The 27,019-nt window shown below is 37.3% G+C and overlaps 1 protein-coding gene across 1 annotated transcript in view; it reads right to left on the bottom strand.

The window, feature by feature from the left end:
• GPC6 (glypican 6) overlaps positions 1-27,019 on the bottom strand; it is a gene marked incomplete at both ends in the record, with an annotated part of 751,009 nt that overhangs the window by 522,530 nt on the left and 201,460 nt on the right. Inside the window, one exon of the mRNA XM_082278450.1 lies at positions 1,232-1,390. Coding sequence (XP_082134576.1) covers positions 1,232-1,390 — 159 coding nt within the window. The remainder of the gene's footprint in view (positions 1-1,231; positions 1,391-27,019) is intronic.

The following is a 27,019-nucleotide window of genomic DNA, read 5'->3' as shown; positions in this document are numbered from 1 at the left end:
TTTCAGAGGAGTGCAATCACCCCCACCTTCCAAGGACACTCTCTAAATTACATTAGCATCTGATCTGCTGCTAGGGACTTTCCTCCAGCTCATCCTCATATTACACATTTTCCATTCCCTTTTTTTATAATTCATTTTTTCTTCTGTGTCATATTGAGTGAATCAATATTAGAAAAAAACCTCTTTAATTGGATAGTAATACAGAATTACCCATAGGAGTTAGAACCATCTTCACTTCTTTCTAAATGCGACCTAAGAGTTTTGAAGCAAGCTTCGAACTTCAGAGATGACATTTCCACCATTCTCCTAAATGTGTGCATGTGACCCATTACCTGGGGTTAGCCAGCTTTAGGCCACCTATTTGCAGGCTTTTTCACCTGCAGGCAGCTCTGGATTCCTCTCTGCAATGCTGATTTACACCTCTTAATGCCAGACCTTTTTTAACTTACACATACGCAGAAATGCTCAGGGTGACACTTTCAACACAAATACAGATTTCATATTTAGATAAAACCATGACTTGAAAATATGGACACAACCACAAAAACAGCTTAATGTTCATTATCAAAGACAAGCACTTAGCAAACTGTGACACCTCAACCTTGATCTTGCAAAGATCTTATAAAGGTTGATCACAAGGAAATAAAACCCCCAAACTGTTCTTGCTGGTCCCTTCTAGGTACAAAAGATGTGTTCAATACTGCTTAAGTGGTTTGTATGATAATCCCTCTCAAGCAGAACTTGAGGCCTTAGTGTTTGGAAGCCAGAAGCCCTCTTAGAGCCTCTGTATATCACAAGAAAATCATGCAGGAAATAAACAACAGCCTTAAGGCTATAAAAAGGCAGACTACACAAATACTGCTCTGTAATAACAAAAATCATGGGAGATCCACAGTTCATCTTGCAACAGTGAACATAATTACAAACCTAAATTTTGCATTTGAAACTAGGAGACAAATATTATAAAGCTCTCTATGCATATCTCATCTCTTTTTTCAACATTAGCCAAGCCTGCAGGCACTTAACAGTGTGATTCTTGATGTCATTGTAATTAAAGGCAATACTCACAAGGCTGATAAGCATACCAGCTGTATATTAACCCTTATCTTAGCCAAACTGACAACTGCAAATGTGATATCTAATTGTAAAGAAAAGAACATTGGAATTTATTATGGATAACTGGCTTTTAAATCCCATAACCTTGAAAATAAGTAATTTATACCCAGCCTACCGTCAAACTTCTTGTGCCGGGATACGAAAGTCGTGCGTACAAAGTGACTTGTCTCCTCCACTAAGTTTTCAAACTCCAGTTTGCTCTGTTGGCTTAACTTGTCCTCCATTTCTGAGGTGCAGCATGTATATTCCTGAGGGCAGATTCTCAAATGTTCCCCTGGAATCACAAGAAAAGAAGGAATTAGAAATATTTCAATATGGATAGAAATGTGCAAGAATCAAATATACATGATGGCTCTTCAGTTTGGGTGGGCTACCCAGGGAGCTCTTTAAGGCTTGATTTAAAGAGCTTGACAGGGAACATCTTTAATTTGTATCAACTACTTTGCTATAGTTGGGTTCCTCGCAGGGGAGAGGATACACATTTTGGAGAGTTGTTTTTATACTTCAAGAAGTAAAACTGTCTCACACCGAAAGTGTTCTCCCATGATGAAGAAGCCTTCCGCATTTACTAAAATACACTTAAAATTTGAAAAACAATTGCTTGTTTTCTGCTTGTATTCAAATTGCCTGGAGAAATACCTAGTGAGATTACCTGTTACAAGTCTTTGGAGCTATCAAAAACTAAAAACCAGAAATTATGCATTTGCTGTCAAAACCTGAAGAACAGAAATTATGCATTTCTGTAGACAGGTCCCACTTGCCCAAGCACACCAAAACATTCTTCCCTTCTCCCCTTTCCTTCCCTTCTGCTTAAGTGTATTGTAATGATTTTATTTGGGTGTCACATGTTTTCTGGGGCAGCATTTCTTGTCAGACTGAGCAAGTGCTCTGTTGAATAGGAGAAAGCAATGAAGAGTTTAATTAATGCTTATGTTATACGGAAATGCAATGTAAAAGGTAATGAAAGCCTCTTATTTAATTCAATAGATTTATCTCTTGAAGCACTCTGCCAGTTCTTCTGACAATATTGCTTTCTTCAGTACAATTTGCAAGTGGAAACCAATTCTTCAGCTCATGAAATTAAAATGGTCTGTTATTACATGAAATGTGAATTTCCAATTGACACTGTACTGAGGGTGTCAGAAACATTTAGCTTGGTTTGTACAAAGGCAGAAAATTCTACCATTTCCTCTTGAGAAATAAAGAGAATGATCTGCCTGTATGATTAAAGTTACTTGTAAGGCAATGAAAACATTTAGCTTTCTGTACACCGAATCCTGATTAAAAATCCCTCTGCAAATCTCTTAAAGGTGAAAATAAAATGATATACAAAGCCCAAGGGTTAAATAAATACTGGGGACCTGATTCTCATTTATATCGAGGCTCCTTTCTACCACTGCTGAGCCATAAAGAAGACTTAAATGCAATTTATACCTACTTTAAGGCTGCTTTTCACCATTCTTATTATAGAGTGAGGAGAACCAGGCCCTAAGTTTTATGTTTCCCAGGGGTATAATACATTTAGCTGCTGCATCATTCTGAAGACAGCATCAAAAAGAGGTTTGCACATGCTTAGAATAAACACTGTCTTGAGTTTGCCCTCACCTTATTCCAATTTATGTTTTGGTTCTCAAATGAAGTCTTTTAATTTGAAATTTAGTCATTCCTAAATCCTGACTCCTCATACCCATCTTAATTTGTTTTTTTCTGCAAGAGTTCAAAATATATGAACTATACTGCCATGAGGTTTCTTTTAGCAGTCTCAAGACTTTTTAAAAGCTCACAGCTATATATCTTCAGAAAGGACCATTTCATTATTATCAGTTACTGTTTGGCAGTACTACCTACAAGTCCCTATAGTCATGTCTAAATCCACCATGATAAAAAACTTAGTATAAACCTGGGAAAAAAATATATCCCATGACCATCAAAATATTGTAAGGATTGCTTCCCATGTCTGCTACACCCTCCCACCACAAGAAATTAATTCCTCTCCATCCTCAAAGTCACACATCTAAGCCATAAACAACACATACAGGGACTGGTGAGCCAGTTGCTGTCAAACATAAAAGATAGTGGCAAACTAATGTTTGCCTTACCCTCTACATCTCTGTCACATTAAACTGCAACTATTCAACAGGTAAGGGAGGTATCATAATAAGAAACAATAAAGGTTATTTTAGTAACAGTAATGTGAGTTTTCATTAGATGTCAGAAAGACAAGTAAAGCTGAAATATTGTGTCATTAGAAGCAGTGCTGTGTCCTTGATTAAATAAAAAAATACCCCATAGATAATGTCTGCCCCTTTCCTCGTTAAATCCAGGGTTTTTTCCTTATTGAAAATACCTACTTTCCCAGTTCCAGTCAGACTGGCAGTTTATGCTTACTATTATGATAATGATCTCTTGTGCCATTGCAACCAAGAATTTTTATAAAATTCATTTTTCTTTCCTCTCTTCATCTGAAGTTCTTCTTTTTTTCTGCCTGGATCTGTTTGTTTTTCAGAACTGTCAGGCTGTAAACTGGACTAATGTTAATCATCAAGGCACTGTGCTTAGTAAGTAAGAGTCATGGGTCTAAATTTTTTTAAACATTGTATTATGCTGAGTATTATGACACATTAAATTCTATTGAACAATCATTTTTGCAGCAATAGTAATTTTTTCTTTCTCTTATTTATTTAGAGTTTTAGTTTTGCTTTGCTACAAAAATTATTTCTCACTTTGCCTGCTACAAACTCATTCAGATTCCTACTGCATTGTTTTCTTATACATGTATTTTCATTAAGTTTCTTCCTTTTAATTCACTGGTTATTCCTTCATTCATGAGGCTCTTGACCACAGAAATCTGAAACTCACATTTATCAGAAACACTCACAACTTCTACATTACCTCATTGCCTTTTTCTCCCAACAATATGTCTTCCTAATCACCTGTATTAGCCACCCACCATCATCACAAAACCTTTGCTGTACAATAATGAACTTTTTTTTCAAAACACATTTCTAGTTCTTCTCTCCTCCCTGACCATATACTCCCTGCATTTCTGCAGAAAGAAATAAAAATGGAAATATTGCGCTACTTTTCATATTCTGTTTTGAGATCTTTGCTTCCTTCTCTTTCCTGCACTGGAGGATCAGGTCAGACTACAGATAAAGCAAAACAAAAAGCATTTTCCATTGGTCCACGCCAATGGAGTCTTTGGATGCCTAAGACGTTCAAATGTATTTTGTAAAAATGAAGCTTTTAGAAACTTTAGCTCATAAGTCCTGTAATGTTTATACAGGCCATGACTGGCTGCAGTTTCCAGGGGCTCACAACTTGTATAACATGCGTTTTCCTGGGAATCACAAATGGAAACCCTCTAACAAAGTAATTTCTGGATGCTTAATCTCATTTTGCTTTTTAAAAGTATGGTTCTGATTTTGTGCTTGTTCTTATCAAACCTCCAACTAATGTAAATTTGCCAGGTCATTAGTTCACTCCTTGTTAAAAAAAAAACAAACAAACAAAACAAAACACCAACCAAACAAACAAAAACCCCCATAATTTTCTCAACACGAACCAGGGGCTTTGGGGTTTTTTTGTTTGGATGGTTGGTTTTTAGGGGTTTTTTTGTGGTTTGTTTTTTTTTTTCTTCTTTTGTGTAAATCTGTGACCTAACAGGCTGTTTGGATTGGAAATAACTCTTCAGGCTAATTTGATTGTGCTTCCTCTGATTTCTTGAATTGGATCATTTACCATTTGCATTTTGTAAAACATTGTTCCATTACCATAGAAAGAGTTTAATCACTAATTTGTGTATTTACACACCTCAAGTATTTTGCAAAATGTGCTCATAACTAATGTACCAGTTCTTGCCCTGGGAAACTCCATATGGTCTAGGTTCTTACGCTAATTTTAGCAACGATTTTTACACCACAAGTGCATTGGTTATAACTGACTAGTTTTTTCTTTTTGCAAATGGTGTCTCCCCAAACAAGTTGGACATGAATGTAGTTACACTGCACCAGCATTCTGCCAGGCTGAACAGCTATTAACTCAATATTCCCAGTGACCTATTCTTCTAACCACTACTTCCAGCTGAAGATGCTGACCTACATATCTCTCCTCATGTGGCTTATGTTATATAAATCAAATCAATTGCCTACTACAAATTCAGCTACCAGTATTCAATTCCAGTTTTATTACAGCTGTAATCTCACACCTGCCTTCACATGATCCAAACTGGCAAGTTTTGCAGTTGAATTTGGCAATCCTGCTAGCATGCTGCTTTGAAGTGTGATAAAGCAATTTATAAAGCACTTGTTTTATATTCAGATGTATTGCTGTTTGGTGTCCTTAAAACATGCTACAAAACTCAGAAGTCTTTAAAAAATCACAACTTACAGCTCTCAAGCTGAATAAATGCTTTTACTGTGTATCAAAATGCCTGAACTGATCTGAGCATGGTAACTACCTGCAGGAGATACAGTGTAAAGGATCGGAAAACCCTACGGAATATAACATTACCCTTAACAATTTAACCACCAGATTTCCTGAATACCTGATGCAAGCACTGGCTACATTATTAGAAATGGAAATATTATCACATAACATATTTAACATCAGGCAGAATTTTTTATGGGCCATGTTGCAAGTTTAGCAATTCTGGAAGCAATTCTTTCTCAGGCAGTCAAAATTTTATAGTTTCTATCCCAATCACAAATTTAAAACCCTGATATTGTTCTGTTCACAGAATGATAGGGCTAACTGTATGACTGGGGAAAATAGAAACACAGTCACCACCCTGCTTCACAAATCCAGCAATGAATAAAAATTAATTAATACAAGGGGTAAATTAAAGATGTGCATTCAAACTTGATTACCTTGTATACATCAACAGAGCCTTAAAGAAGGGAAGATAGCTCTGCATTCTTCATCTTGCAGGTTAGGTTAATGTGATTTGGCTTTGTCATTTGCTGTGCTCTTTAAAATTAGAAATACTTGCTTCAGACCGACTCATACTCAGCCACTTGTGGAGAAAGGAGTGGAATTTATTAACAGTATGAATTTTAACAAAGACAAGTATCAAGTCCTGCACCTGGAACAGAATAGCCAAAGAGCCCAGTACATGCTGACCCCTGTGTGGCTGGGGAGCTGCCTTGCTGAAAAGGATGGGGGCTCCTGGTGGACACCAAGCCAACATGAGTCAACAGTACCCTGAAGCAGCAGAACTAAATCTGATATGGGTTGCATCCCCAGGGGCATTACTAGCAGAGGTACAGACATGATCATCCCACTATACTCTGTGCTTGTCAGGCTGCACCTGCAGCACTGTGCTCCATTCTGGTCCCCACAATTCAAGGAAGCTGCAGACAGAGTGGAGAGGGTCCAAAGGAGCATCATGAAGATGCTCAAAAGACTGGAGAACATGCCATGTACGAAAAAATTGAGAGAGTCAGGCTTTTTCCCCTGGAAAAAGACAAGGCTCAGGAGGGAACCAATCACAATATTACAGTACTTAAAGGGCAGGTACAAAGAGGATGAAGGCTCTCTCTTCACAAGGAGCCACATGGACAAGAAAAGGGGCAAAAAATACAAACTGCACCAGTAGAAGTTTCATCTCAGCATAAGGAAGAAATTTCTTAAAGTGAGAACAATCAGTCACTGGAACAACCTCCCCAGGGACATGGTGGATGCCTCATTGCTGGGGGTTTTCAAGATCTGACTGGGCAGAGTGTAAGTTAACCCCATCTGGGCTCCCTTTCCCATAGTGCCTGAGACCAGATGATCTGTCAGCATTCCTTTCAAAGTACTTCCCAACTTCCTACCTCTCATAATTATAAAGGACTGGAACCACTTGACTTTTGTTTCTAAACTAACATTTTAGACCCAATTATCTGTATTTTCTGTTATTTTAAAAGATTATTTAAAAACCGTGATGAATAGAGTTAAAAGAAAAACTTAATTGAACTTTAACCCTTGCCCACTGTTCTGAGATTTGGATCATTTTCAGTATCAGTGATGATATTTCTGAATATCATTGAAGTTTTTGAAGTTTTCAATTTAAGTTCTCTGGTGAAATCAGGAGCATGGGAAACTCTTAATGATCACATTATTAATTTTCTATTAGAGAAAACTATTATTCTCCAATACACTTACACCATTCTGTCACACAACTTCTAAGAGAAAACAATGCTGTAGAAGAATTTGACTAACAATCATCTTTAATTTTAAAAAAAGCCCAGGCACCATTATCATGTTTTCTGCATTAACTTATTTAGCAGTTAAAAATAAATTAGAAACATGAGTTTTAGCATTTCAGGCAATATTCAAATAGTGAAAATTAAAATATCATTTTGTTGGACAAAACCCTGTTCTCTAACCAAAAAGTCCTAAGGCTCCTTCTGACTTTGTAATTATCATCTCTGTGGGGTATAACAGCCCTGCAAAACTGCACCTGACATTCAAGTCACAGATTGAACTTTCCTACTCAAACTAAAAGGAAACAGATGATGTTTTAAATTAATTCCATTGTAATATTGGCCTGACAAGCGATGACAGGAGCAATATTTGCACAGAAAATGACAGCTGGAGGAAGGGAGGGAAACCTGTCTGTAACACACAGATCGTGCCATCAGACATAGCTCTCCTAATTTTAATCAAAGGAATATTGAACTTGAAAACCTTTTGTGTCTGGTGGACTCCAATAAATCTGTGCAACTACCCCAAGAAAGAAACTGACTCATTTGTTTGCCTCGACTCAAATCATTTTTGCTCAGATTCCTTTTGTTCCTTGAATTCTTTGAGGTCAATTAAAAAATGAATGCCTTCCAAACGGACTGATAATTAGTTAACAGTCTCTTCATTACAGGTCCCACAGGGAACATTCATTTACAAGAAGCCTTGACCCTGTTGTCCTTGGGAAGATTTCAGTAATAAGTTACCGAAGCCAAGGCCAAGGCAAACTTGTTCAGACTAAGACTATAACAGATGCTAAAGAAAGAACTGAAGTCCCTCGAGTATTCCTAACTAAACTACTGGAAGCAGTACCACTACTCCAGTGCTCAGGATCATTTTATTTTCCAAGCATACACAGTCAGACAAATTGTTTTTTGATAGCACAGTTTGTGAGAAGAATCTTTAGTTACCTCTTGGAGAGTGTGTTACTGGCTTTATGCTCAGTGCCTTGTGGAAAGCAAGCGGCAAGGCTGTGATTCAGAACTGATAGTTTCATCATCTCACTGGCTACATGGCTGCAATTTTCTGATTTCAAAGCATGCTCCCACCTGGGAACAAACAGCCAACGTCCCCTCCCCCTCAATTGATTTTTGCTGTTTATTATGTCCCCTACTATAATAGCAGAAATATCTTATATAGCATTATAGTGAGAAGTAGAATACAAGCAGCACATTGCTTTACCGTGACCATAAAACACAATGCAAGACAGACTTTAAATTTAATCCACCCTCAGAACAATTTTATGATTAAGATAGCAGGATGAGATTGTACACATTCATGTATTTATAAAGATTCTAATCAGCATTCTTCAATTCAAGTAAAACAGAAATCCAAAGATGTGATTGCAGCACATGGCATATCAGAGACAGATTTACACCACTTAGGTCATACACCCACAGAAATACTTCTGATATACCCACTGAATGTTGCAGTAGGAGTGGTGGATTTAGTTTCCTGGGACTAACTGGGTATGCTGTAGTGCCCAAACCAGTCCTTAAGATAGTTATACCATTACTAATATACATACATCAAAGGTTAAAGCTGAATGAGATAGAGTCATGCCGTTTGGTTGCACTGTCAAGTGTATTTTAAAGCTGTGCAGATCCCTTGCTAATCACTGTACTGTCATGCATAAAATCCATGTTTCTGAAATACGAAACTTAAAAACTGTTTAAGAGTCATTTAAGACTCATTACTCAAAATGCTCTCCTCTTATTCACATGGCTTCAATCAGCCCAAGGAAACCTTTTTGTGCTACCATTAAACAGATTAATCTACATTTCTGTCTTCTGATTAATAATAGCATGCTTTCCTGCAATGCCAGTCACAGAAACAGCTCACAAAGACAAACATGATAAATGTTGAGTTGGTCGTAAGTTCATAGGCTGTAATGGATACGTCAGTGGTAAGACTTTGGTGCTACTGCCATAAACTCTTTATTGAAATATTTTTCAGCCTAATCTCTTTCTTAGTTCCTTCAGGAAAAAGGGAGTACAAAAAGGGAGGTTACAATTTATAAAGATCTGAGAATCATGTTCTCATACTGACTCAAGGTCTACCCATGAAATTTCAAGGCCAGAAATGCTGGCACTTGTCCTTTAATTTCTGTTTGGAACCAACCACTGTGAAAAGCAAAATGCCTCTGCCAGCTCCTAAGTATTAACCTTACTGTGACACAAGTTGTAAGGCAAAAAGCTAAGCACTTTCTCCAAGTTTGTGTATCTTTGACTTTATAAGGGAGGGGGAAAACATTTTTTTTTTTTCCCCCAGAGAAGCATGCTAAGAACATGTCAACAAGTGTAAAGCCCAGAGAAATCACTCAATGCAAGAGAGGCCAAATGCTGCAAAAAATTATGTCCTGTTACCCCCACGCAGGAGTTCTGTGGTCTGTGAGCCAAGTTTTTTTGTCTCGGGCTTGGTTCTGCAGATCCAGTTGCTGCTACAATGTGAGAAAGTCCACGCTAAATCCAAATAAGATACTGTAAGCAAAGCACAGACAGAACTGTGGAAGATTCAAGAAGAGAACTATTGACATGGGAAGGTATAAAACCCTACAGGAAAAAAACGTGACAAACTGCAGTGTGGCAATGAAGCAACAAGGAAAATCAGCTCATTCCCGACCTAAATGATGACTGTATGAACACCTGAGAATTATCAGGTGACTTATCACTGATGGTAATCAATCTATTGCTTAGCCTCATAGCTCACTGGTTGTAGTTGGACATGCTCTGCTGTGACTCAGGGAGCCTTGACTCCCAGGGGTCGCGGAAAAACTTCCCCAGCTGCTCTTGATCAGCCAAGTGGAAGAAGATACCACAGTAGTGGGTGCCTTTTTCTGCAAGTGGCATCTTCCTCAGGTGAGAGAGTCTCAGAACTACAGAAACAAGTATTTAGGTCTTTCCTAAAGGTGCAGAAGAGAATGTTCTATGACTTCCCACAGTAAATTGTATGCAAGTAAGGAACTCAGACCTTTTTCTGCCCACTCTGATGAATCAACACTGCTGAAATGACTCTTCTTCAGTAACAGGCGATACCAGCTGACCCAGGAGGAAGAAGTAGAGTACAGATATCCTCTGAGAATGTGCCAGAGGAAAGTCCTCTCATGCAATTTTTTTTTTTCTACTGACTGACTACTTTTAGACTGTTTTTATTCACTTATGAGACAAATATAACTTCACAAATGGAAAATACCCATGTGTTAAAGTATGTTTAAAAATACCCTGAATTACAAATCTTCTAATTATCAATATGAAAAAAAGGTTTCTCTGTGGATATTGTCAACTATATCATGCAAACAGAAATCCTGTATTATTAAAACCAAGGATAGGCAAGCTTTTGATGGATATGCAAGAAATTCTGAAACATTTTCAATAAATTGTATTTCCTTAGTGATCTCAGGGTTCAGCAGCGAGGACTGACATTCTTGAAATCCTGTTCATTACTGCTTTCAGATTCTCAGTTTCAATAATCAGCTGTCACATCTTGTAGAGCCTGGCCTAGGGTGTCCAGGTTCTCCCATCTTTGACACAAGCTGGACTCATGGGCATCCTCTGAAGAGGGAGGCAGCTGGTGTGTGTGCCTGAAGTTGCCTGTGGGGGGGGGTGGGACTGAAGGTCATTCAGAAAACAGTGCTGTCACTCTTCAGCAGACGTTGGAAAGTTTTGAAGGGTTCCTGAGCACAGACTAGATGCTTTTTTTCCTGTTACAGGCCCAGTGCTTTCTCAGAGCTTGCCAATTTTGATAACCTCTAAAGTTTCCACATTACAGGAGGTAGAAGTTCTCTTAGCTACTGGTTTAGGTCAAGTTCTCAAGTTTCTGTCCCTTTCCATGTGTATCCAAAGGCTATAGCTAAGTCCCTCCACATAAAGGAGTTAGCAACTGATACATATGGTGAGAGGAGCTTGCACCCATGCTTCACAGGGAAATCCCCTTTTAGGCAATGAATCTGTGAGCAACCTAGTTGAAGGAAGCAAAAAGAGACAGGGTGGGACCTCAAAATTTTGGGTGAGGGTTTCAGCTTATTTCTTAGCCCATATTCAAACAAAGGTCCTGACTGGAAGGATTTGTTGCTTTGCTTGACTTTAGGATCTCTCTGCTCTGGACTGGGATCTGGACAGGCTGGATCGATGGGCTGGGGTCAAAGGAATGAGGTTCAACAAGGCCAACTGCTGGGTCCTGCACTTGGGTGCCAAAAACCTCACTCATTGCTACAGGCTGGGGGAAGAGTGGCCAAAGAGCTGCCCATTGGAAAAGGACCTGTGGGTGCTGGTCGACAGCTGGATGAACATGAGCCAGTGTGTGGCTAGGTGGCCAAGAAGGCCAGTGGCATCCTGGCCTGTATCAGTAACAGTGTGGCCAGCAGGACCAAGGCAATGCTTGTCTCCCTGTACTCAGGACTGGTGAGGCCTCACTTCAGGTTCTGTGTTCAGTTTTGGGCCCCTCACTGCAAGAAAGGCATTGAGGTGCTGGAGAGTGTCCAGAGAAGGGCAACAGTGCTGATGAAGGGTCTGGAGCACAAGTCCTGTAAGAAGCAGCTGAGGGAGCTGGGGTTGTTTAGCCTGGAAAAAAAGAAGCTCAGGGGAGACCTTATGACTCTCTACAACCACCTGAAGGAAGGGTGTAAAAAGGTGGAGATTGGTGTCTTCTCCCAGGTAACAAGTGACAGGACAAGAGGAAATGGCCTCGAGTTGTGCCACAGTAACTTTAGACTGGATATTAGGAAAAATTTCTTCATGGAAAGGGTTGTCAAGCCATGTTTCCAGACTGCCCAGGGAAATGCTAGAGTCACCATCCCTGGAGATATTTAAAAGATGTGCAGATGTGGCTCTTAGAGACGTGGCTTAGTGGTGGGCTTGGCAGTGCTGAGTTACCAGTTGGTCCCTCTTCATGGTCTTTTCCAACATGATGATTCTGTAATTCTAGCAATGAATTAGAGAAGGGTACTTCAGAGGTACTGGCAGAGCAGGCATGACATCATCCTTGACTTTAAGTGGTTTCCCAGCTTGAAGGAGGATGCAGGGCAGGTGTGTCTTGCACTGCTGATGCCACAAGCTTGGGAATGCAGGCAGTCCTGCAGTGTAATAGAAAAACCTGCTTACAGTGTCATGGTGGTTTTTTAATCAATATTTTCCAACAGTACACCTTTTACTCTGAAAAAACGTTTAGTTCACTCTGATTAACAGAAAGTATGCTTCCATAATATCATCCAGCCACAGTAATCACTGCCAAAAGGAAAAAGAAAGTTTTTCAGAGGATAGTAGCTTAGCCACAACCATTTCGCTTTTCCACTATTCCCAGTAGTGTTTGAGATCTATGTATCATCAGCCCTACAGAGGTGGCTTTTTTGTTTTTTGTTCATGTGGGACTTTTGGTTTTGGTTTGGATTTTTTCCTGCATTTAGACACAAAACGAGTCTGAACAATTTCTTTTTACCTTTTTTATTATTGTACTTTCGTCAACACCCTCTATGGGCTGTGATACTTGGTAAGGGTCAGGGTCTTCAAAATCAATAACTGAATGTTTCTTGCTCTTTGGATGTTTTAATGTTTAAGGTTTGACCTTTATGATTAAAGATCAGCTTGAAAGGAAATCTGTATCTGTGTCTGAAGTCTTCTCTTATGTAATCACATTTTTGAATGGACATTTTTGACTGTGTAAATTAAAAAGCTTCTGCACACTTTTATAGACTTTATCAAAGCATTTAAACATAGAAGAATAAAGTAATAAGCTGTACTTGTTCTATCAGTCCTTTAGAGAATTACTTTTACCTTCTTAATATACCTTTTTTTGGGCCCATTTCCCAGTACAATCACAGCTTTTTACAGGCAGCTTACAGCAGTGACCAACCTCCCATTAATTTGCATCTATTTTACAAGCCACAATTTAAAAAAAACCCCCAAAAGTCCTGAAAAAAATGACCAGACTTTTTAAAAAAAATTATTTATTGAAAGAGCATCATCTTCAGGGTTTGATAGGTACCATATTTTCCTAGAAGAAGCTTAATAATTCTTCCTCATTATGATTAAATGGGCTATTTCCTATAAAGAATACTAGGCACTCTTTGGTACTATTTACTCTGAGTACTTTGGCTGACATAACGTGGAAAGATACTATCCAAAGTGAGTACTTGTCTCATGGAGAAAACTCTTTGCAGAGCTAGATCAGATTGAGCCAGAAAGTTGGCAAAGAGTATGTCAAAATACTTTGTGCTTTCTGCCTTTAGTATAAACAAGACTCTAAGGCATCTGTCTATATTCAGATCACCTTGAGTACATTCCTGTCTTGGTTCCTTTTCTCAGAAACTACTCAGAATAAAGCATTCCCTGGCCTCTGCTGCACAGATTGAGCCAAATTAAGGTATCACAGTAATGACAGGCAAAAATGTAAGGAAGTCGCTGGGCATGTCTGTATGAACCTCAAACAACTGCTTACCTTATCCCAAAAACTGCTAAAAAACAACTACAAAATTCATAAAACCATGCAAGCCAGCACTGCAGATGTAGATATGATGCTTCCGGGTTTTATTATTATCTATGAAGGTGTAAATGTAAGCATTTCTCATTCCCTATGGAATGGACTATTGCCTTCCCTGGGTGCCTTGGGTGAAACAGTTTGAATGTGCCTTCCTTTACTCCCTCCCTCCCCTCTCCTCCTCCTTGGAGAGAGCCCTGTGGTCCTGCCAAGGGACTATGTGATTGTGCTGCTCCCTCTGACCCGATGGCAAAGTGCCATCTGAGCAAAAGTGGTGCTCATTTACACCCATAATGGGGAGTAACTGTGATTATCTATAGAAATCTCTGCAAACAGCAAGAATAAATTTGTAAAATAAAAGATAAGTCAACATGCACATAATTCCAATATGAATTATGTATTTTTAGGAAAGAGTAATATTTTGGGATTTTTTTTTTTCTATAAACTATGAACTATATTTCAACCCTGGGCTCAACAGCAGCAGTAGTAAGTATATTACAGCACTTTCTGGTGCTCTGTTGGACTAATGTATGCCTAAAATCTTGGGCCCAGAATATTTTGGTTTTTTTCACTTTGGCAAAAATCCTTGTAAAGAAGAAAATAGTTCTAGTCAATACCCTTTTCTTTAAATATTAGTTACTAGTAATTTCTAAAGTCTATAAAGTTGACATTTTCAGCATAGTATTGACTTTTACTGTCCTTACAATTATTTAAAATAGAAAATGTCGTAATAAAATTCACATTATCCTTTTCCTTATCACTGTCTTTATTGATTATCAAAAGTAAGTAATATATATTTTGTTTTCCTTATATATCACAAATAGAGTTATAAAAGATGACTGACAAGTTTCAGTTAAGGAATACATCTAGTAAACTATACATGGAAAAACATTAAATTGTCTTTCCCAGCCTTCCCAGAGTAACTGTCTGCAAGTAAAGGTAATGTCTGCAATTACCAAGGAGAAAAAAAAAAGCTATGTGGCAAAATGTGCAAAGCATCTAAAAGAAGATCTCCACTCACTGTCATTTCTACATGCGTTTTAAGTTACTGCACAGCTGTGTCACAATTCTTGAGTGTCAACCTGCAAAGCCTCTCTCTTTCCTGGTTTGATTCATGAGCAATAAGGAGAACCAGGAGATGGAACTTTGCTCTGAGGTGGTGATTTACACAATCAAAGTGGAAATGGTATGGACAAATTATGAGCATTTGCACAACACTGTGCATGAAATTAAAAGCATAGAGTGAAAAAAAATTTTTTTCTTCTTGTGAAACTGTTGAAAGCCATACTCAGAAAAACTGGAGTGGTTTGGCTGCTTCTGCAACAAAAAGTATCAAGATTGGTCTGCTTACAGAGGGTTTATGAGATAAGGCAACAAATCACATTCTGCAAAAGACGTCATCAGCAAACAAGTCAGAATGGTTTATGAAAAAGTCATATACAAAATATACACACCTGCCAGTAAATAACCTCTTCACTGAGCTGGCACTTTTCTAAATTACAAATTAGGGATTCATGATCCTAATAAATACGATATACTACCGGTTGACAGCTTTCACAGCATTTTATGTTTCTGAAGGAGATTTATAGGTTTATAATGAGGAACAATATAATACAGGTGCTATTAACTTCACTAAAAGCTATGTGCAAAAAGGGAAGAGCAAATCTTTCACATCTTGATTAAACAGAAAATATCAAAGCATTCTGTTAAAATTTTTTCTTGTGTACTGTTTTCTATGAAAAAAAGTCCCTATTTCAAGGCGATTTCTAAGCAGTGTAATTAATGTGGTGCAGTTCACAAATTGCCTAATGAGTACTGTGTTTAATGAATATTCTCTTAAAGTTTATGGCTATTTTCTACATCCATTCAGCGACAGCAGTTGCTGAACTGCAACAGCAGTTTTGAGCACTTGTTGCAGATGTTTCCAACCATTTTCTGCCAAATGCAAATTCAACTACTTGAGTGATTGAATTATCAATGCCAGTCTTAGCTGATACTACTGTTAAAAGATTAATGTCCTAAAGGGAGAGTCAGATTACTAGCATTCTTTTAATATCACTTTAGGAACATTCTAAATCCCCTTCCACAGAACAGAATGCTTTTTAAAAACAATATAGCACATTTAAATAGAATTAGCCCTCATCACAATATGGTTACAAAGTATCAAGAGCTGCCCTGGGTTGACACTGGCTGGATGACAGACACACACCAAAGCTGCTCTATCACTCCTCTCCCCAAGCAGACAGGGAGAATTTATGAGTTAAGGACAGGACTCACTGACTGCCAGTATGGGCAAAACAGACTCAGCTTGGGGATGTTAACTGAATTGATTGCTAACAAAATCAGAGCAGGTTAATGAGAAGTAAAATATATCTTAAAAACACCTTCCCCTAACCTCTCCCTCTTTCCCAGCTCTACCTCCTCCCCCCAGCAGCGCAACGAGATGGGTCCGGAGATCCCTGCCAGGACCCTGCTCCAGTGCAGGCCTCCCACAGGTTCACAACCCTCTTTTGGGCAGCCATGGGCATCTTTTAGGCACCCAGTGTGAGTCTCCTCCACAGGCGAGAGGTGGATCTCTGTATCCCCCTGGACCTCCATGGGCTGCAGGGACACAGCTTCTTCACCATGGTCTGTACCACGGGCTGCAGGGGAATCTCAGCTCTGGCACCTGCAGCACCTCCTGCCCCTTCTTCTGCACTGACCTTGGTGTCTGCAGAGCTGTTCCTCTCACATGTTCTCACTCCACTCTTCTCTGGCCCAATTACATCTGCACAGTAACTTTTTTCCCCCTTCCTTAACGTGTTACCACAGAGGTGCTACCACCATTCCTGATTGGCCCAGCCTTGGCCAGCGGCACATCTGTCCTGGAGCCAGCTGGCATTGGGTCTGCCAGACATGGGAGAAGCTTCTGGCAGCTTCTCACAGAAGCCACCCCTGTAGCATCCCTGCTACCAAAACCTGGCCATGCAAATACAACACAAAAGTTAAATTCTATCTCAATGAGGTTATCATAAAATATTAATGCTGGATAGTCTCAGACCAAGTTCTAAAACTACACAAAAGCTAATTAAAAATAAGTCACAAAACAGCCATCTAGGTTACCCCTTGCTGTCATTTAATAATTCACTATTATCTCACAACTCAGAAAGTAACTACCACAAGATAACATTACTTCCTAAAAAATGAAAGCTACCCACAATATCCAACATAAACTCTTAAATGATGATGATGATGATGACAGTGATAAATTCAGCAATTAATTCTACATCTGAAAGTACCACCAAACTCTGTGATGACTTACACACCTGAAGTCCCTCATCCATAAAAACTGTCAGCATTAAAATTCATTAGGACAAGCTGCTGGAGAACATATTTTTTATTGATATTTGGGGTTTAAATTTATAACTGAATTATTACTGATCAGTTATTGATTAATGAATTATTTATTTTCCTTTTATACAGCTCCAAAAATACAGGACGATTTGGGGATGATCATGAGATCCACAGTCATGATTTGAACAAACAGGATCTAAAATGAATCAAACATGCTGGCTTATAGTTAAAGTTGCATTTGGTACACAATGAAGTAGTATGATTCATGTATCAAATGATTATAGTCCTTGATTCAACCCTTCCTTATTATAACCTATAAATGTGAGACTACTTACTCATAATCAGATGGTAAATTCAGCTGAGACAACCTTAAGGTATCGATATCTAAGATATCTAAGAAAACAGCAAATTAAGTACCTTCACTGTCATCTTTATTCAAGCGATAATTAAGACAAACTTCCAGAGCAAGAAACTGGAAATCCTGTGTGATCAGCTTCCTGCTGAAGTTCCTATAACAACCTGAAACTATTATTATTGTTGCTACTAACATAAAATTGTGTTAAAAAGATTTTTAAAAATGGTAATCATATAATAATAATGAATTAGGCACATATGCTAGTGACAGAATCTTACAAGGTCCCACAATAATTCTAAGTTGATTTGCAATATATTAGACCTATGAAGATGAAGTAAGTAATACAAAAATAGGTTTAAAGCTTTAACCAATCTGTCTTCTTCAGGAATGAATTCCACAGTGAAGATATGAACTGAGCTCCCTGCATTTTTAAAGGTAGATGCTGCATACTTCATGTCAAGCTGCAGATCTGTGAGTACAGACTGCAAAGAGAAGCAGCAGGCAGTGATTTAATGCTAATTTGATGCATCATTCAGAGTCGAGACGGCATCTAAGACTTGTTTGACAAGACACACTCAAAATACAAAATGATCAAACTGAAGTTGTGTCAGTTATTTTATGAGCAAATCAGGTCTCTGAATGTTGCAGAATTTCCTTTACAAGGGGCTGTATCATCAGAACAGATTAATTAGATAAAAGTAGAAGTACTACAGGGAACGACATCCACACTCGTGAAAGTGGGATGGATCAAAGAAATACAACGGAATCATGACATCCCTGAGTGACTACATCTTACTTTATTAAATGTTCCTGTAGCATGGCATGATCATTTTTGCACTTTATTTCTGCTGCTCAGAACTGAACAAAGTTCAAACATTTTTTTTCACAGAGTCAAGATAATATAATCTTCAGTTCTGATATGCCTAAATTGCCCTTTTCCAAGCTTGAATGACCCCACAATCCTCAAAACAAAAATGCAGTCAAACTTGTCATACTTTCTTTACTTATCCACTTAGTCAATGCATAAGTTTGCATAACTATGAGGCTCATTTGTGACCCAGGATTGGACTGCAACCCTTAGATTGTCTCAGTTTGATTTTGGATGGTGTAATTAAATTGTCAAACAAAGATCTAGTGCTTTTGAAATACGAGAAGGAAATGGGGACTGAAAGAAAGGGAAATGAAAAGAGAGAGGCATTCAAAGTGTATTAATAATGAGGGTATAAATAATGTAACATTTGTCCAGAAAGAACCATATCGTTGCTTTTTTAGTTTTCATAAGCTCTCAACTAAAACAGAATATAAAAGCAAATCACACTAATTATTTAGACAGAACAAAACCTCACATTATTTCAGATACTTTGAATGGAAATAATGTCACCTGAAAAAAAGCACCAGTTATGCCACAGCGTTACCCTAGTACAGGACCACAGGAGAATGAAGGTTAAGGAATATGAAGTGTGGGATCAAGTAGGCAGCTTCTGCTCCAAAAGAGGTAATGTAAGTATGAGCTTGACTATGCCACATACTTTGGGGGTACAGATCAGCCCCTCTGGTTAGCAGTTTTCTGGTTAAGCCAGGCAGGCAAGCAGAAAACATCTCCAGGTCTTCTACATCTTCCTGATTCAGACCTGGTTCTTAAGAAACTACGATCCAGTGTAAGGCTGAATGGTTTGGATCTTAAAGAAGCTTTTTAGGGTTGGAGATCTCCACGAAGCGACAGTTGTCCCTCCTGCAGGTTCACTCTGTAACACCCACACCCACACCCAAAAACACACTGTAGCTGGTAGTTACGCTTTCAAGATTTTGCCCAATGTTGCACAGCTTTGCTGTGAATGCAACACACTGGGATTTTTCCACAGAACCCTTGCTTCTACAGCAACTTTGAAGAGGTTATGTCAATTAGCATTTTTTTTTCATGCCAAAACCCAGCCAAAACAGGATAACAGCAAGCTTGTATAGCTGCATACGGGTGACAAACCAGACATATGGAGTGTGAAAAAGAGAAGTGAAATCATTGAAGAAGAGCTAGCAGATAACTCCTCAAACAAAATTTAGCCTTTTTTTTGAAACAATGAAAAGTAAAAAGTGTGAGGATATTTTTCTAGATGTAATCTGTAGCATCCCAGATTTCTATAATTCATTTAAACAATCTCATTCAGATATTTTGACTTTACTGACTGATGCTTGTGCCTTAAGTTGCACTTATATCTGTATTGGTATTTGTCAGTGTACCACAATAACAAAAACAAATACATACAACCTCAAATATACTATAAAGTCTTCATATACAGTCTTCCTTATTCATATTGTCCTACATACATATGCCTTCAATCTTCCATATGCCTTCAATCTTCAAAACTGACTATTCAGTCTCACAGAAATCTGCTACATGGGCTAAGTTCAAAGACAATTAGTGTTTTAAAATTGTAAGTTACCTAAGGGTAGCAAGCCGAAACTTTAAAAATATGAATTAAAGCTCAATTTTAGAAAGACACTTGAAAAAAAAATATGTCTCCACACACCCCTCAAGCAACTGAGCTGTTAAATCACAGTTGAAGCAACTAGGTCTTCATAAAAGCTGTGGGTAAAAACACTACAGTTCATCATACAGTATTTAAAAATAATACACTTAAGTACTGCTGCAAACTAAAAATGCTTTTCCATTATCATAATCTTATGCCTCTAAGAAATTAAAATAAAGACAGGAATTTTAATCAATCCATGGTAAGGACAGTGTCTTAAGATGAAAAGATTTACATGCTGTTATCCTGGTTTCGGTATTATGTTGTTGCAAAAACCTTCAGGGAACAATGTTGCCTAGGATGCTTCACTCACAAACTAAATTAAAATGCTTTTAAGTTTCACCAAGGATTGATGAGAGAAAATAAAGAGGTATTTTTCTTCTCAGTACACTAAATTATTTTACTGAGTAATATTTAACGCAAATAGAAAGAAAAGAGTTTTCTGGTCTGTATCTTCTGTTCAGTACAATTCTGTAGAACAGACTTCAGATGCAAAGATTGGCAGGACTCACTTCAAAATCAGAAGACCTGAAAGACTGAAAACCTTTTTATCTTACCAGTTTTCAAGATCTGCAACTTTATGAAACATCTTCTGCACAAATACTTTCCATATACAGTTTACTTCTTATGCCACCTTAGAAAAGCTGCCTTTCTGACTCAGTGCTGTTTCCATTTTTCTTTCAGAAAATATCCAACAGTTTGTATATTCACTTGGGATTGGTCTGCAATTCACTTTAAGCAATACATTTAAATAACAGGGAGATCTGACCATTTTCAATTCTTTTTCAACTTTTTTACATCTGACTAAAATGAGCTATCTATTAAAGTGGTCGTCTACTGGGCTCACCTCTATCCATGTTACGTGTCTTATAAATATTCAGAAACTTGTTTTGATGTTAAAAATTATCTTATTGTTTTCGTGTTATCTCACTGTCCTTGAAACAAGAGTGCATCATACTTGCAAAGAAGTTTTCACAAATTGTCTACCTTTATAAGAAAGTATTGTATTCACTACACATTAGAGGATCTGGATGACTTAGTAAATCTCAGAAGTGTGTAGATAAAAGATTAGTTGGGGTTTTTTTGGAAACAGAGTTTTAAATGAGAAACTTGTATCTATAAGGACTTGCATCTTCATAGAGTCAAGTGCAAAGATTCATATCAAAGCATTTTTGTCAAGAACAGAAGTGCAAGAAAGTACAGGCCAATACTGGTCCAAAGTTAGTTTAAAAAAAAATTAGAAAGTTGAAGGTATTTTCAGTTTGCAGTGTATTAAAATGGGTATTTAAGTAATTTTTAATTGTAAAATAAAAAATAAAACCCACATAATTTTTCAATATAATTTCCTTCAGGCACTTAAATGCGTTACAATAAAGTCTACTTGCTTCATATTTACTGCAAATTCCTTCACTAAAAGGAGGATTTTGAGAAACATTCAGGAAGAAAGAAATGGTAGGGAAAAAAAAAGAGCATCTAAATATACTAAAATTGAAATTTAAATATGCAAAACATGCTATCAACAAGGAAGCAAATGAGGGACTGTTTGCTCTGCTTCTTTTAAAACATATCTAAAAAGAAACTTACATTGGGTCCGGCTTGAATATATAGCACTTGAGGAGATGATGATTTCATTTCATGATGGTTTGTGAGCCTATACCATTCATGAAGTACTTGAGTACATTTTTTCTCTGTGAACACTCTCAACAAACACTCAAACACATGCAACTCCTGCTAGTTAGAAGAAGAGAAGAACATCTGCCCAAGTAAAGTGCAAGAGTACTGTGGGGAACCCCATACAGTTTAAGAAGTTCCCAAAGCTTCCTTGATGTTCCTTTCCTGGATTAGGAATCCTGCTAGATCACCAGTTACTGTCTAACTACTAAATTATGTCTCAGTCACTACCGAGAAAAAATCATTTGTGTTGTCATTTTGACAACCAATTCTGTAAAAAAATCGCAAAGTTACATAACACTTTTCATTTCACGTATTTCTCCCTGTAAGTTACATGTGTTAACCTGATATAAAGCTTAGCAGAAAAGTCGAGACTTGCTGTTAGAGTTACACAGGAATAAGTAAATTTATTTTCTGAGACCTTGCTCTTTCTCAGGAATTAGGTGATTGTTTATGTGTTTATTTACATTGACATGGTAAGAATACAGAATTACAAATGTCAAAATTTAATGTGAGCAAATTTGCTCAACAAATGCAAAGTACTGGCAGCTGAGAGAAACCTAGATATGTTCTTCTTTCAGTTCATAACTCTTCACATGCAAACCTGCATATTCTCAGCAGAACAGAAAGTTCTATCAGTGGTACATTTCACTGTTAGCATTTCCTAGGCACAGTGGTGCGTAGCTGGCTCGTCATCTAAGAGTACAGAAAGAAACAGTAAAGACCAAAAACCTGTTTATTCAGTAGATGATAAAAAAGCGAAGAGACAACACCATAAGGCAAATGTATTTGTGGCAATAAATAGCACTCTACTGACATGTTTAAGTTTTGGTCTTGAAGGATGTACTCACTGATTTGACAATATAGGATAAATTGTATAATTGAAAATGCTGAAAAGAAAGCAAGACACCAGGGAAAAATGCTAAAGTATCATTCCTCCCAAATAAATAAATTTAAGGTAGATGCTAGTTACTGTGTGCTAATCCAATGGAAACGTAAAAAACTCCTCGAGACCCATGTGAAATTATATTTAGACAGTTGTAAAAAAATTGAGAATAATATTTTGTCTTCACTCATCTGGCATAAGCTTCACTATAAATAAATTTTTTAAATTTATTTTGTTAAGATAAATATTTAAATAAGTCAGTTAAGATCATTTCACAGGTTGCCTCTCTGATACTACATAAATCCCAAAGTTTTTGGTTTTGCCTTGGTTTTCTTTTTTTTTCCACAGGAAAAGTTCTTCTGCTTGGTACAACACTATTCCCAAGTCAGATCTCTTCTTGATATTGTTTAATTTATTTAACTTGCATTTTTTTAACAGATGTGAAGCCAACTTTGCCTCCATTAAAGTCAATGGTACATTGGCACTAACTACCAAAATCAAAAATAAGAGTTGCAGTGTAACTTAAAGCAACTTTTGAGAACAATTTAAAATTATTTATATTTTTTAATTTATTGGTACATGGCCATTTTTTTCCCATTAAATATTTTATTTTATTTTATTTTATTTTATTTTATTTTTAAAAGCTTAATGACTTCACCTTCTTTTATGGAAAAACATAGTAAATTACAGATGTTTACTGACAATATTATACAGAGAAAGACAGCCCCATGTACAACTACCTTTCTAAGCCCTGTTTTGAAATAATATGTATTATGATAGGTTAAAAGTCTACCTCATTGCTTGTAAGTGCATCTCACTGTCAATACTGTTTAAATATAGAACTAAAAATGTATTTTCTTATATTAGATTTTCCTGTGGTAGAGCAGTGCAGAGCAGTCTGCACATAGCACTTGATTGAAAATTAAATGTTCCTATCAACAAATTTGTACCATCCCAACATAAGCCAGTGGCTCTCTGATGTTATAGATTAGGACTTTGATTTGAGTGTTGATGATGGAGCTTTATAGCCACACTGAAAAATGCTGGAGGAACTATTTTTTTTAATAGAAAATTTGCAAAATTTATGATTAATTGTATAATTAATTTCTGGATCTTTAGGACTTTTCATCAAAAAGTTTGTGAAGTACTAAGGTTACTGCAACAATATTTTGAAATTAAAAACCATACACACATTCTCAAATGACTTTTATATTGCTATCAGTTACCTTTGAAAATCTCCTTCTCATCTGCCTGCCAAGAAATAAAATCCCATCCATGTTAGCCAAAGGTACTGTGCAACAGTGTTGTTCCTGATTATCGATTATTATTCACAAAGAAATCATGATGTCATATATGATAAAAGAGTTTAACAAAAATCTCCATTGGATGAGAGAAAAAAGTACTTTGGATAATATAGCAAACTGTGATTTTACACATTTTAGTACATATGTTGTCAAGTGCCTCTGGTTATTACGGAATAAAATATTTCTTTTACTGCAAAAACAGTCTCTGGGAACCTGCATATTTAATACTCTCTTTGCAACATCATATTTCCTCTTTATGAAGCATGCTTCAACATTGTCTTTAAAAAGTTAACTAAGAAAAAAAGTGTCCTTTTATGCCACATAAATATAGAAAGCACATTTTTATATTTCTCAGGTTTGATTTTTCAGGTAAAAGAGAGTGTTCCACAGGCTTAGAAGTTGAATCCTCTATCTGATGCTTTGCCCAATTTTGTATTGCATCTAGAACTCACCAGTAAACAGTGTCATTAGTTGCATATGAGGGCATTAGAAACAAACAAAAAATTGCAGAATTGCAAAATACTTTTTTCTTTTCCTGACCCAGTTCTAAGTACATGTAGAAAAGGACAAACTGAAAATTGCCTTCTCAGAGCTACATCTGAGCAATGTTTTCCTCCATGGTCTCTCATAAGGGTGCAGAATATATATGAAGAATTACCATATTAAGCTTCATCTACACTTTAAACAGATCCCTCAGATTATTTTCTATTTCATTATGAATCAACAAATATGTTTTCCTGAAAACAATGAGACATATACTTTTCTCCAGAACATCATAATTGCCCTATCAATTGAGATTAGTGCATTGAAATTCTCAGTTTTTATCAAGAGAAATACTTTAATAACCTCCTCTCATGGTTTAACCCCAGGCAGCATCTAAGCCCCACACAGCTGCTTGTTCACTCCACCACCAGTGAGACTGGGGAGAGAACAGGAAGAGTAAAAGCAAGAGAACTCATGAGTTGAGATAAAGGCAGTTTAATAGGAAAAACAAAAGCCACACAGGCAAGCAAAGCAAAATAAGGAATCAATTTGGCCCAGGAAAGCAGGGCCCCATCATGCGTAACATGGGAAGACAAAACTCCCATCACTCCAAATGCCTCCTGCTCTTCATTCTTCCCCCCGCCCCCCCCCCCCCCCCCCCACCATTACATACTGATGTATGATGCCATATGGTGTGGAACATCCCTTTGGTCAGTTTGGGTCACCCGTCCTGACTGTACTGCCTCCCAACCTCCCAAGCACCCCCAGTCTCCACATCAGTGTGGCAGTAGGAAAAGCAGAAAAGGCTTTGGCTCTGTGTAACCCCTGTTCAGCAATAACAAAAATATCTCTACATTGTCAACATTGCGTTCAGCACAAATATGAAATGTAGTCACATGCCAGCCGTGGTGAATAAAATTAACTCTACCTCAGCCCAAACCAGCACGTGTCCCTAAATCCAAGAGAAAGTACAATGTGCAACTTTTTCTTTCTTGCTTCCAGTGTATTGAAGGATGCAAGTTATCAACTCAGAGAACCTTTTTTAACCACAGAAGGCAGAGTAACAGCTACAAATAAAGAAAATAAACACAGCCCTTTATGAATGGCAGAGAAACATCCAGCAGCACTTAAAACAATGAAACAGTAGCATTGTCAAAAACATCACTATCTGTGCTGATAGCCTTAAAATTGCAGAATCAGCATCTGTCTCCAAAAGAGACCTCTCCCTATTTGTTCGTTGGACCTGTAGACAGCTAATACTTCTCCAATATGCTTCATACATGCTTTAAACAAAGGACACTGGTCCAGGAACAGGACAACTGAAGTTTAGTTGTAAGCTTTCTACTCTGATCTCCACTCTCCAGAAATCCACAGAATTGCATATTTGCTGGTTTTAATTAAACAGCAAATGTTGTTGTTTTTAAAAGACACATCACTTGTGGGATGAAGAGGTCAAGGAGAAGCCAAAAGAAATGTGCAGGCAGACTCACATGCATTTTTACATGGATTGTTCTCCACCTCTGATGTGTATATTTTCCACTGACACAAATGCAGTAGACTTCAACTTGATTTATTGTTTTGATTTATAGTCAGGAAATTCTCATCTAGTTTTCACCCTGAGCTCCATACATGCCCTGGACAGGTCTACAAAGAGATCTTGCACAGTGTTTTCAGCTTTTAAAAATTCTAGGTAATAAAGATACTATTCTGTGCAATTTATTCTCCATTGCAAAAGACCAGTCTTTCTTTATGGAGTATCATTGTCTACCACACTGATACTTACAAGCAGAGGAGGAATCTTAGGTTTTGGGGATATTTGGCAGAGCTTGAGCTAATGGTGTTCAAACTTTATAGCATCTTTGAACTGTACAGTAAATCTCAATTCTGAGTGCCTCAGATGGATTTCAGGGATTTAAGATATTGTAAGGTAAATGTTTTTCCTTTATTTATGATTTCTCCAAGGGAGTTTTTCTACATGTATCTTGCTTTGGGGAAGCTGAACTAAACCAAATAGATTTGTACAGTCATTTAACTTGTCCAATCAATAAGTGGTCTTCTGAACAATGGGGATTTTGCTTTCATCAATATCCAAACCAGTCTGGATATTACAAGCACTATTTCCTTTGCATCCAGTCTTTTATTATGATCTTCAACTTCACATGATGATGATATCATAGATGCAATCTGAATTCCTCTTTGATTACAGAAATATGTGTTTCTTGAGGAGTGCATGGATGTATACATATATGTGAGAGTCTGTGTGTCTTTAACCATGTATATGTGTATATTCTCTAATTAAACTAGAATTTCTTATGTAAGTTTTTGGTACTTTTATCATTAAGGTTTTTAAAGCAGCCTGAAATTAGTAAGTTTTCTAGCAGAAGGAGGTGGAAAACTGGTTCATTAAGCACTGTTTGCAGATGATAATCAGTTCACCATATCATCGATTTCTCATTACCACTATTAAAAGTTTTTAGGTCTAATTAGGGCAATAATAAGCACATTGAGAAATACTTGCTTATTATGTGCTTTTCATTCATTACTAAAAGAACAAAATGTAATTCCATGACGGATTCAAGCTCATTGCTGATCATTTTTCTGTACTAATGCTGTCAAAAGTCAAATTGAGTAACAGAATTTTGACTATCAAGAT

This window comes from Coloeus monedula, assembly GCF_965178545.1.
Source record: "Coloeus monedula genome assembly, chromosome: 3".
NCBI lineage: Eukaryota > Metazoa > Chordata > Aves > Passeriformes > Corvidae > Coloeus > Coloeus monedula.
This window is presented reverse-complemented; position numbering and strand designations above follow the sequence as displayed.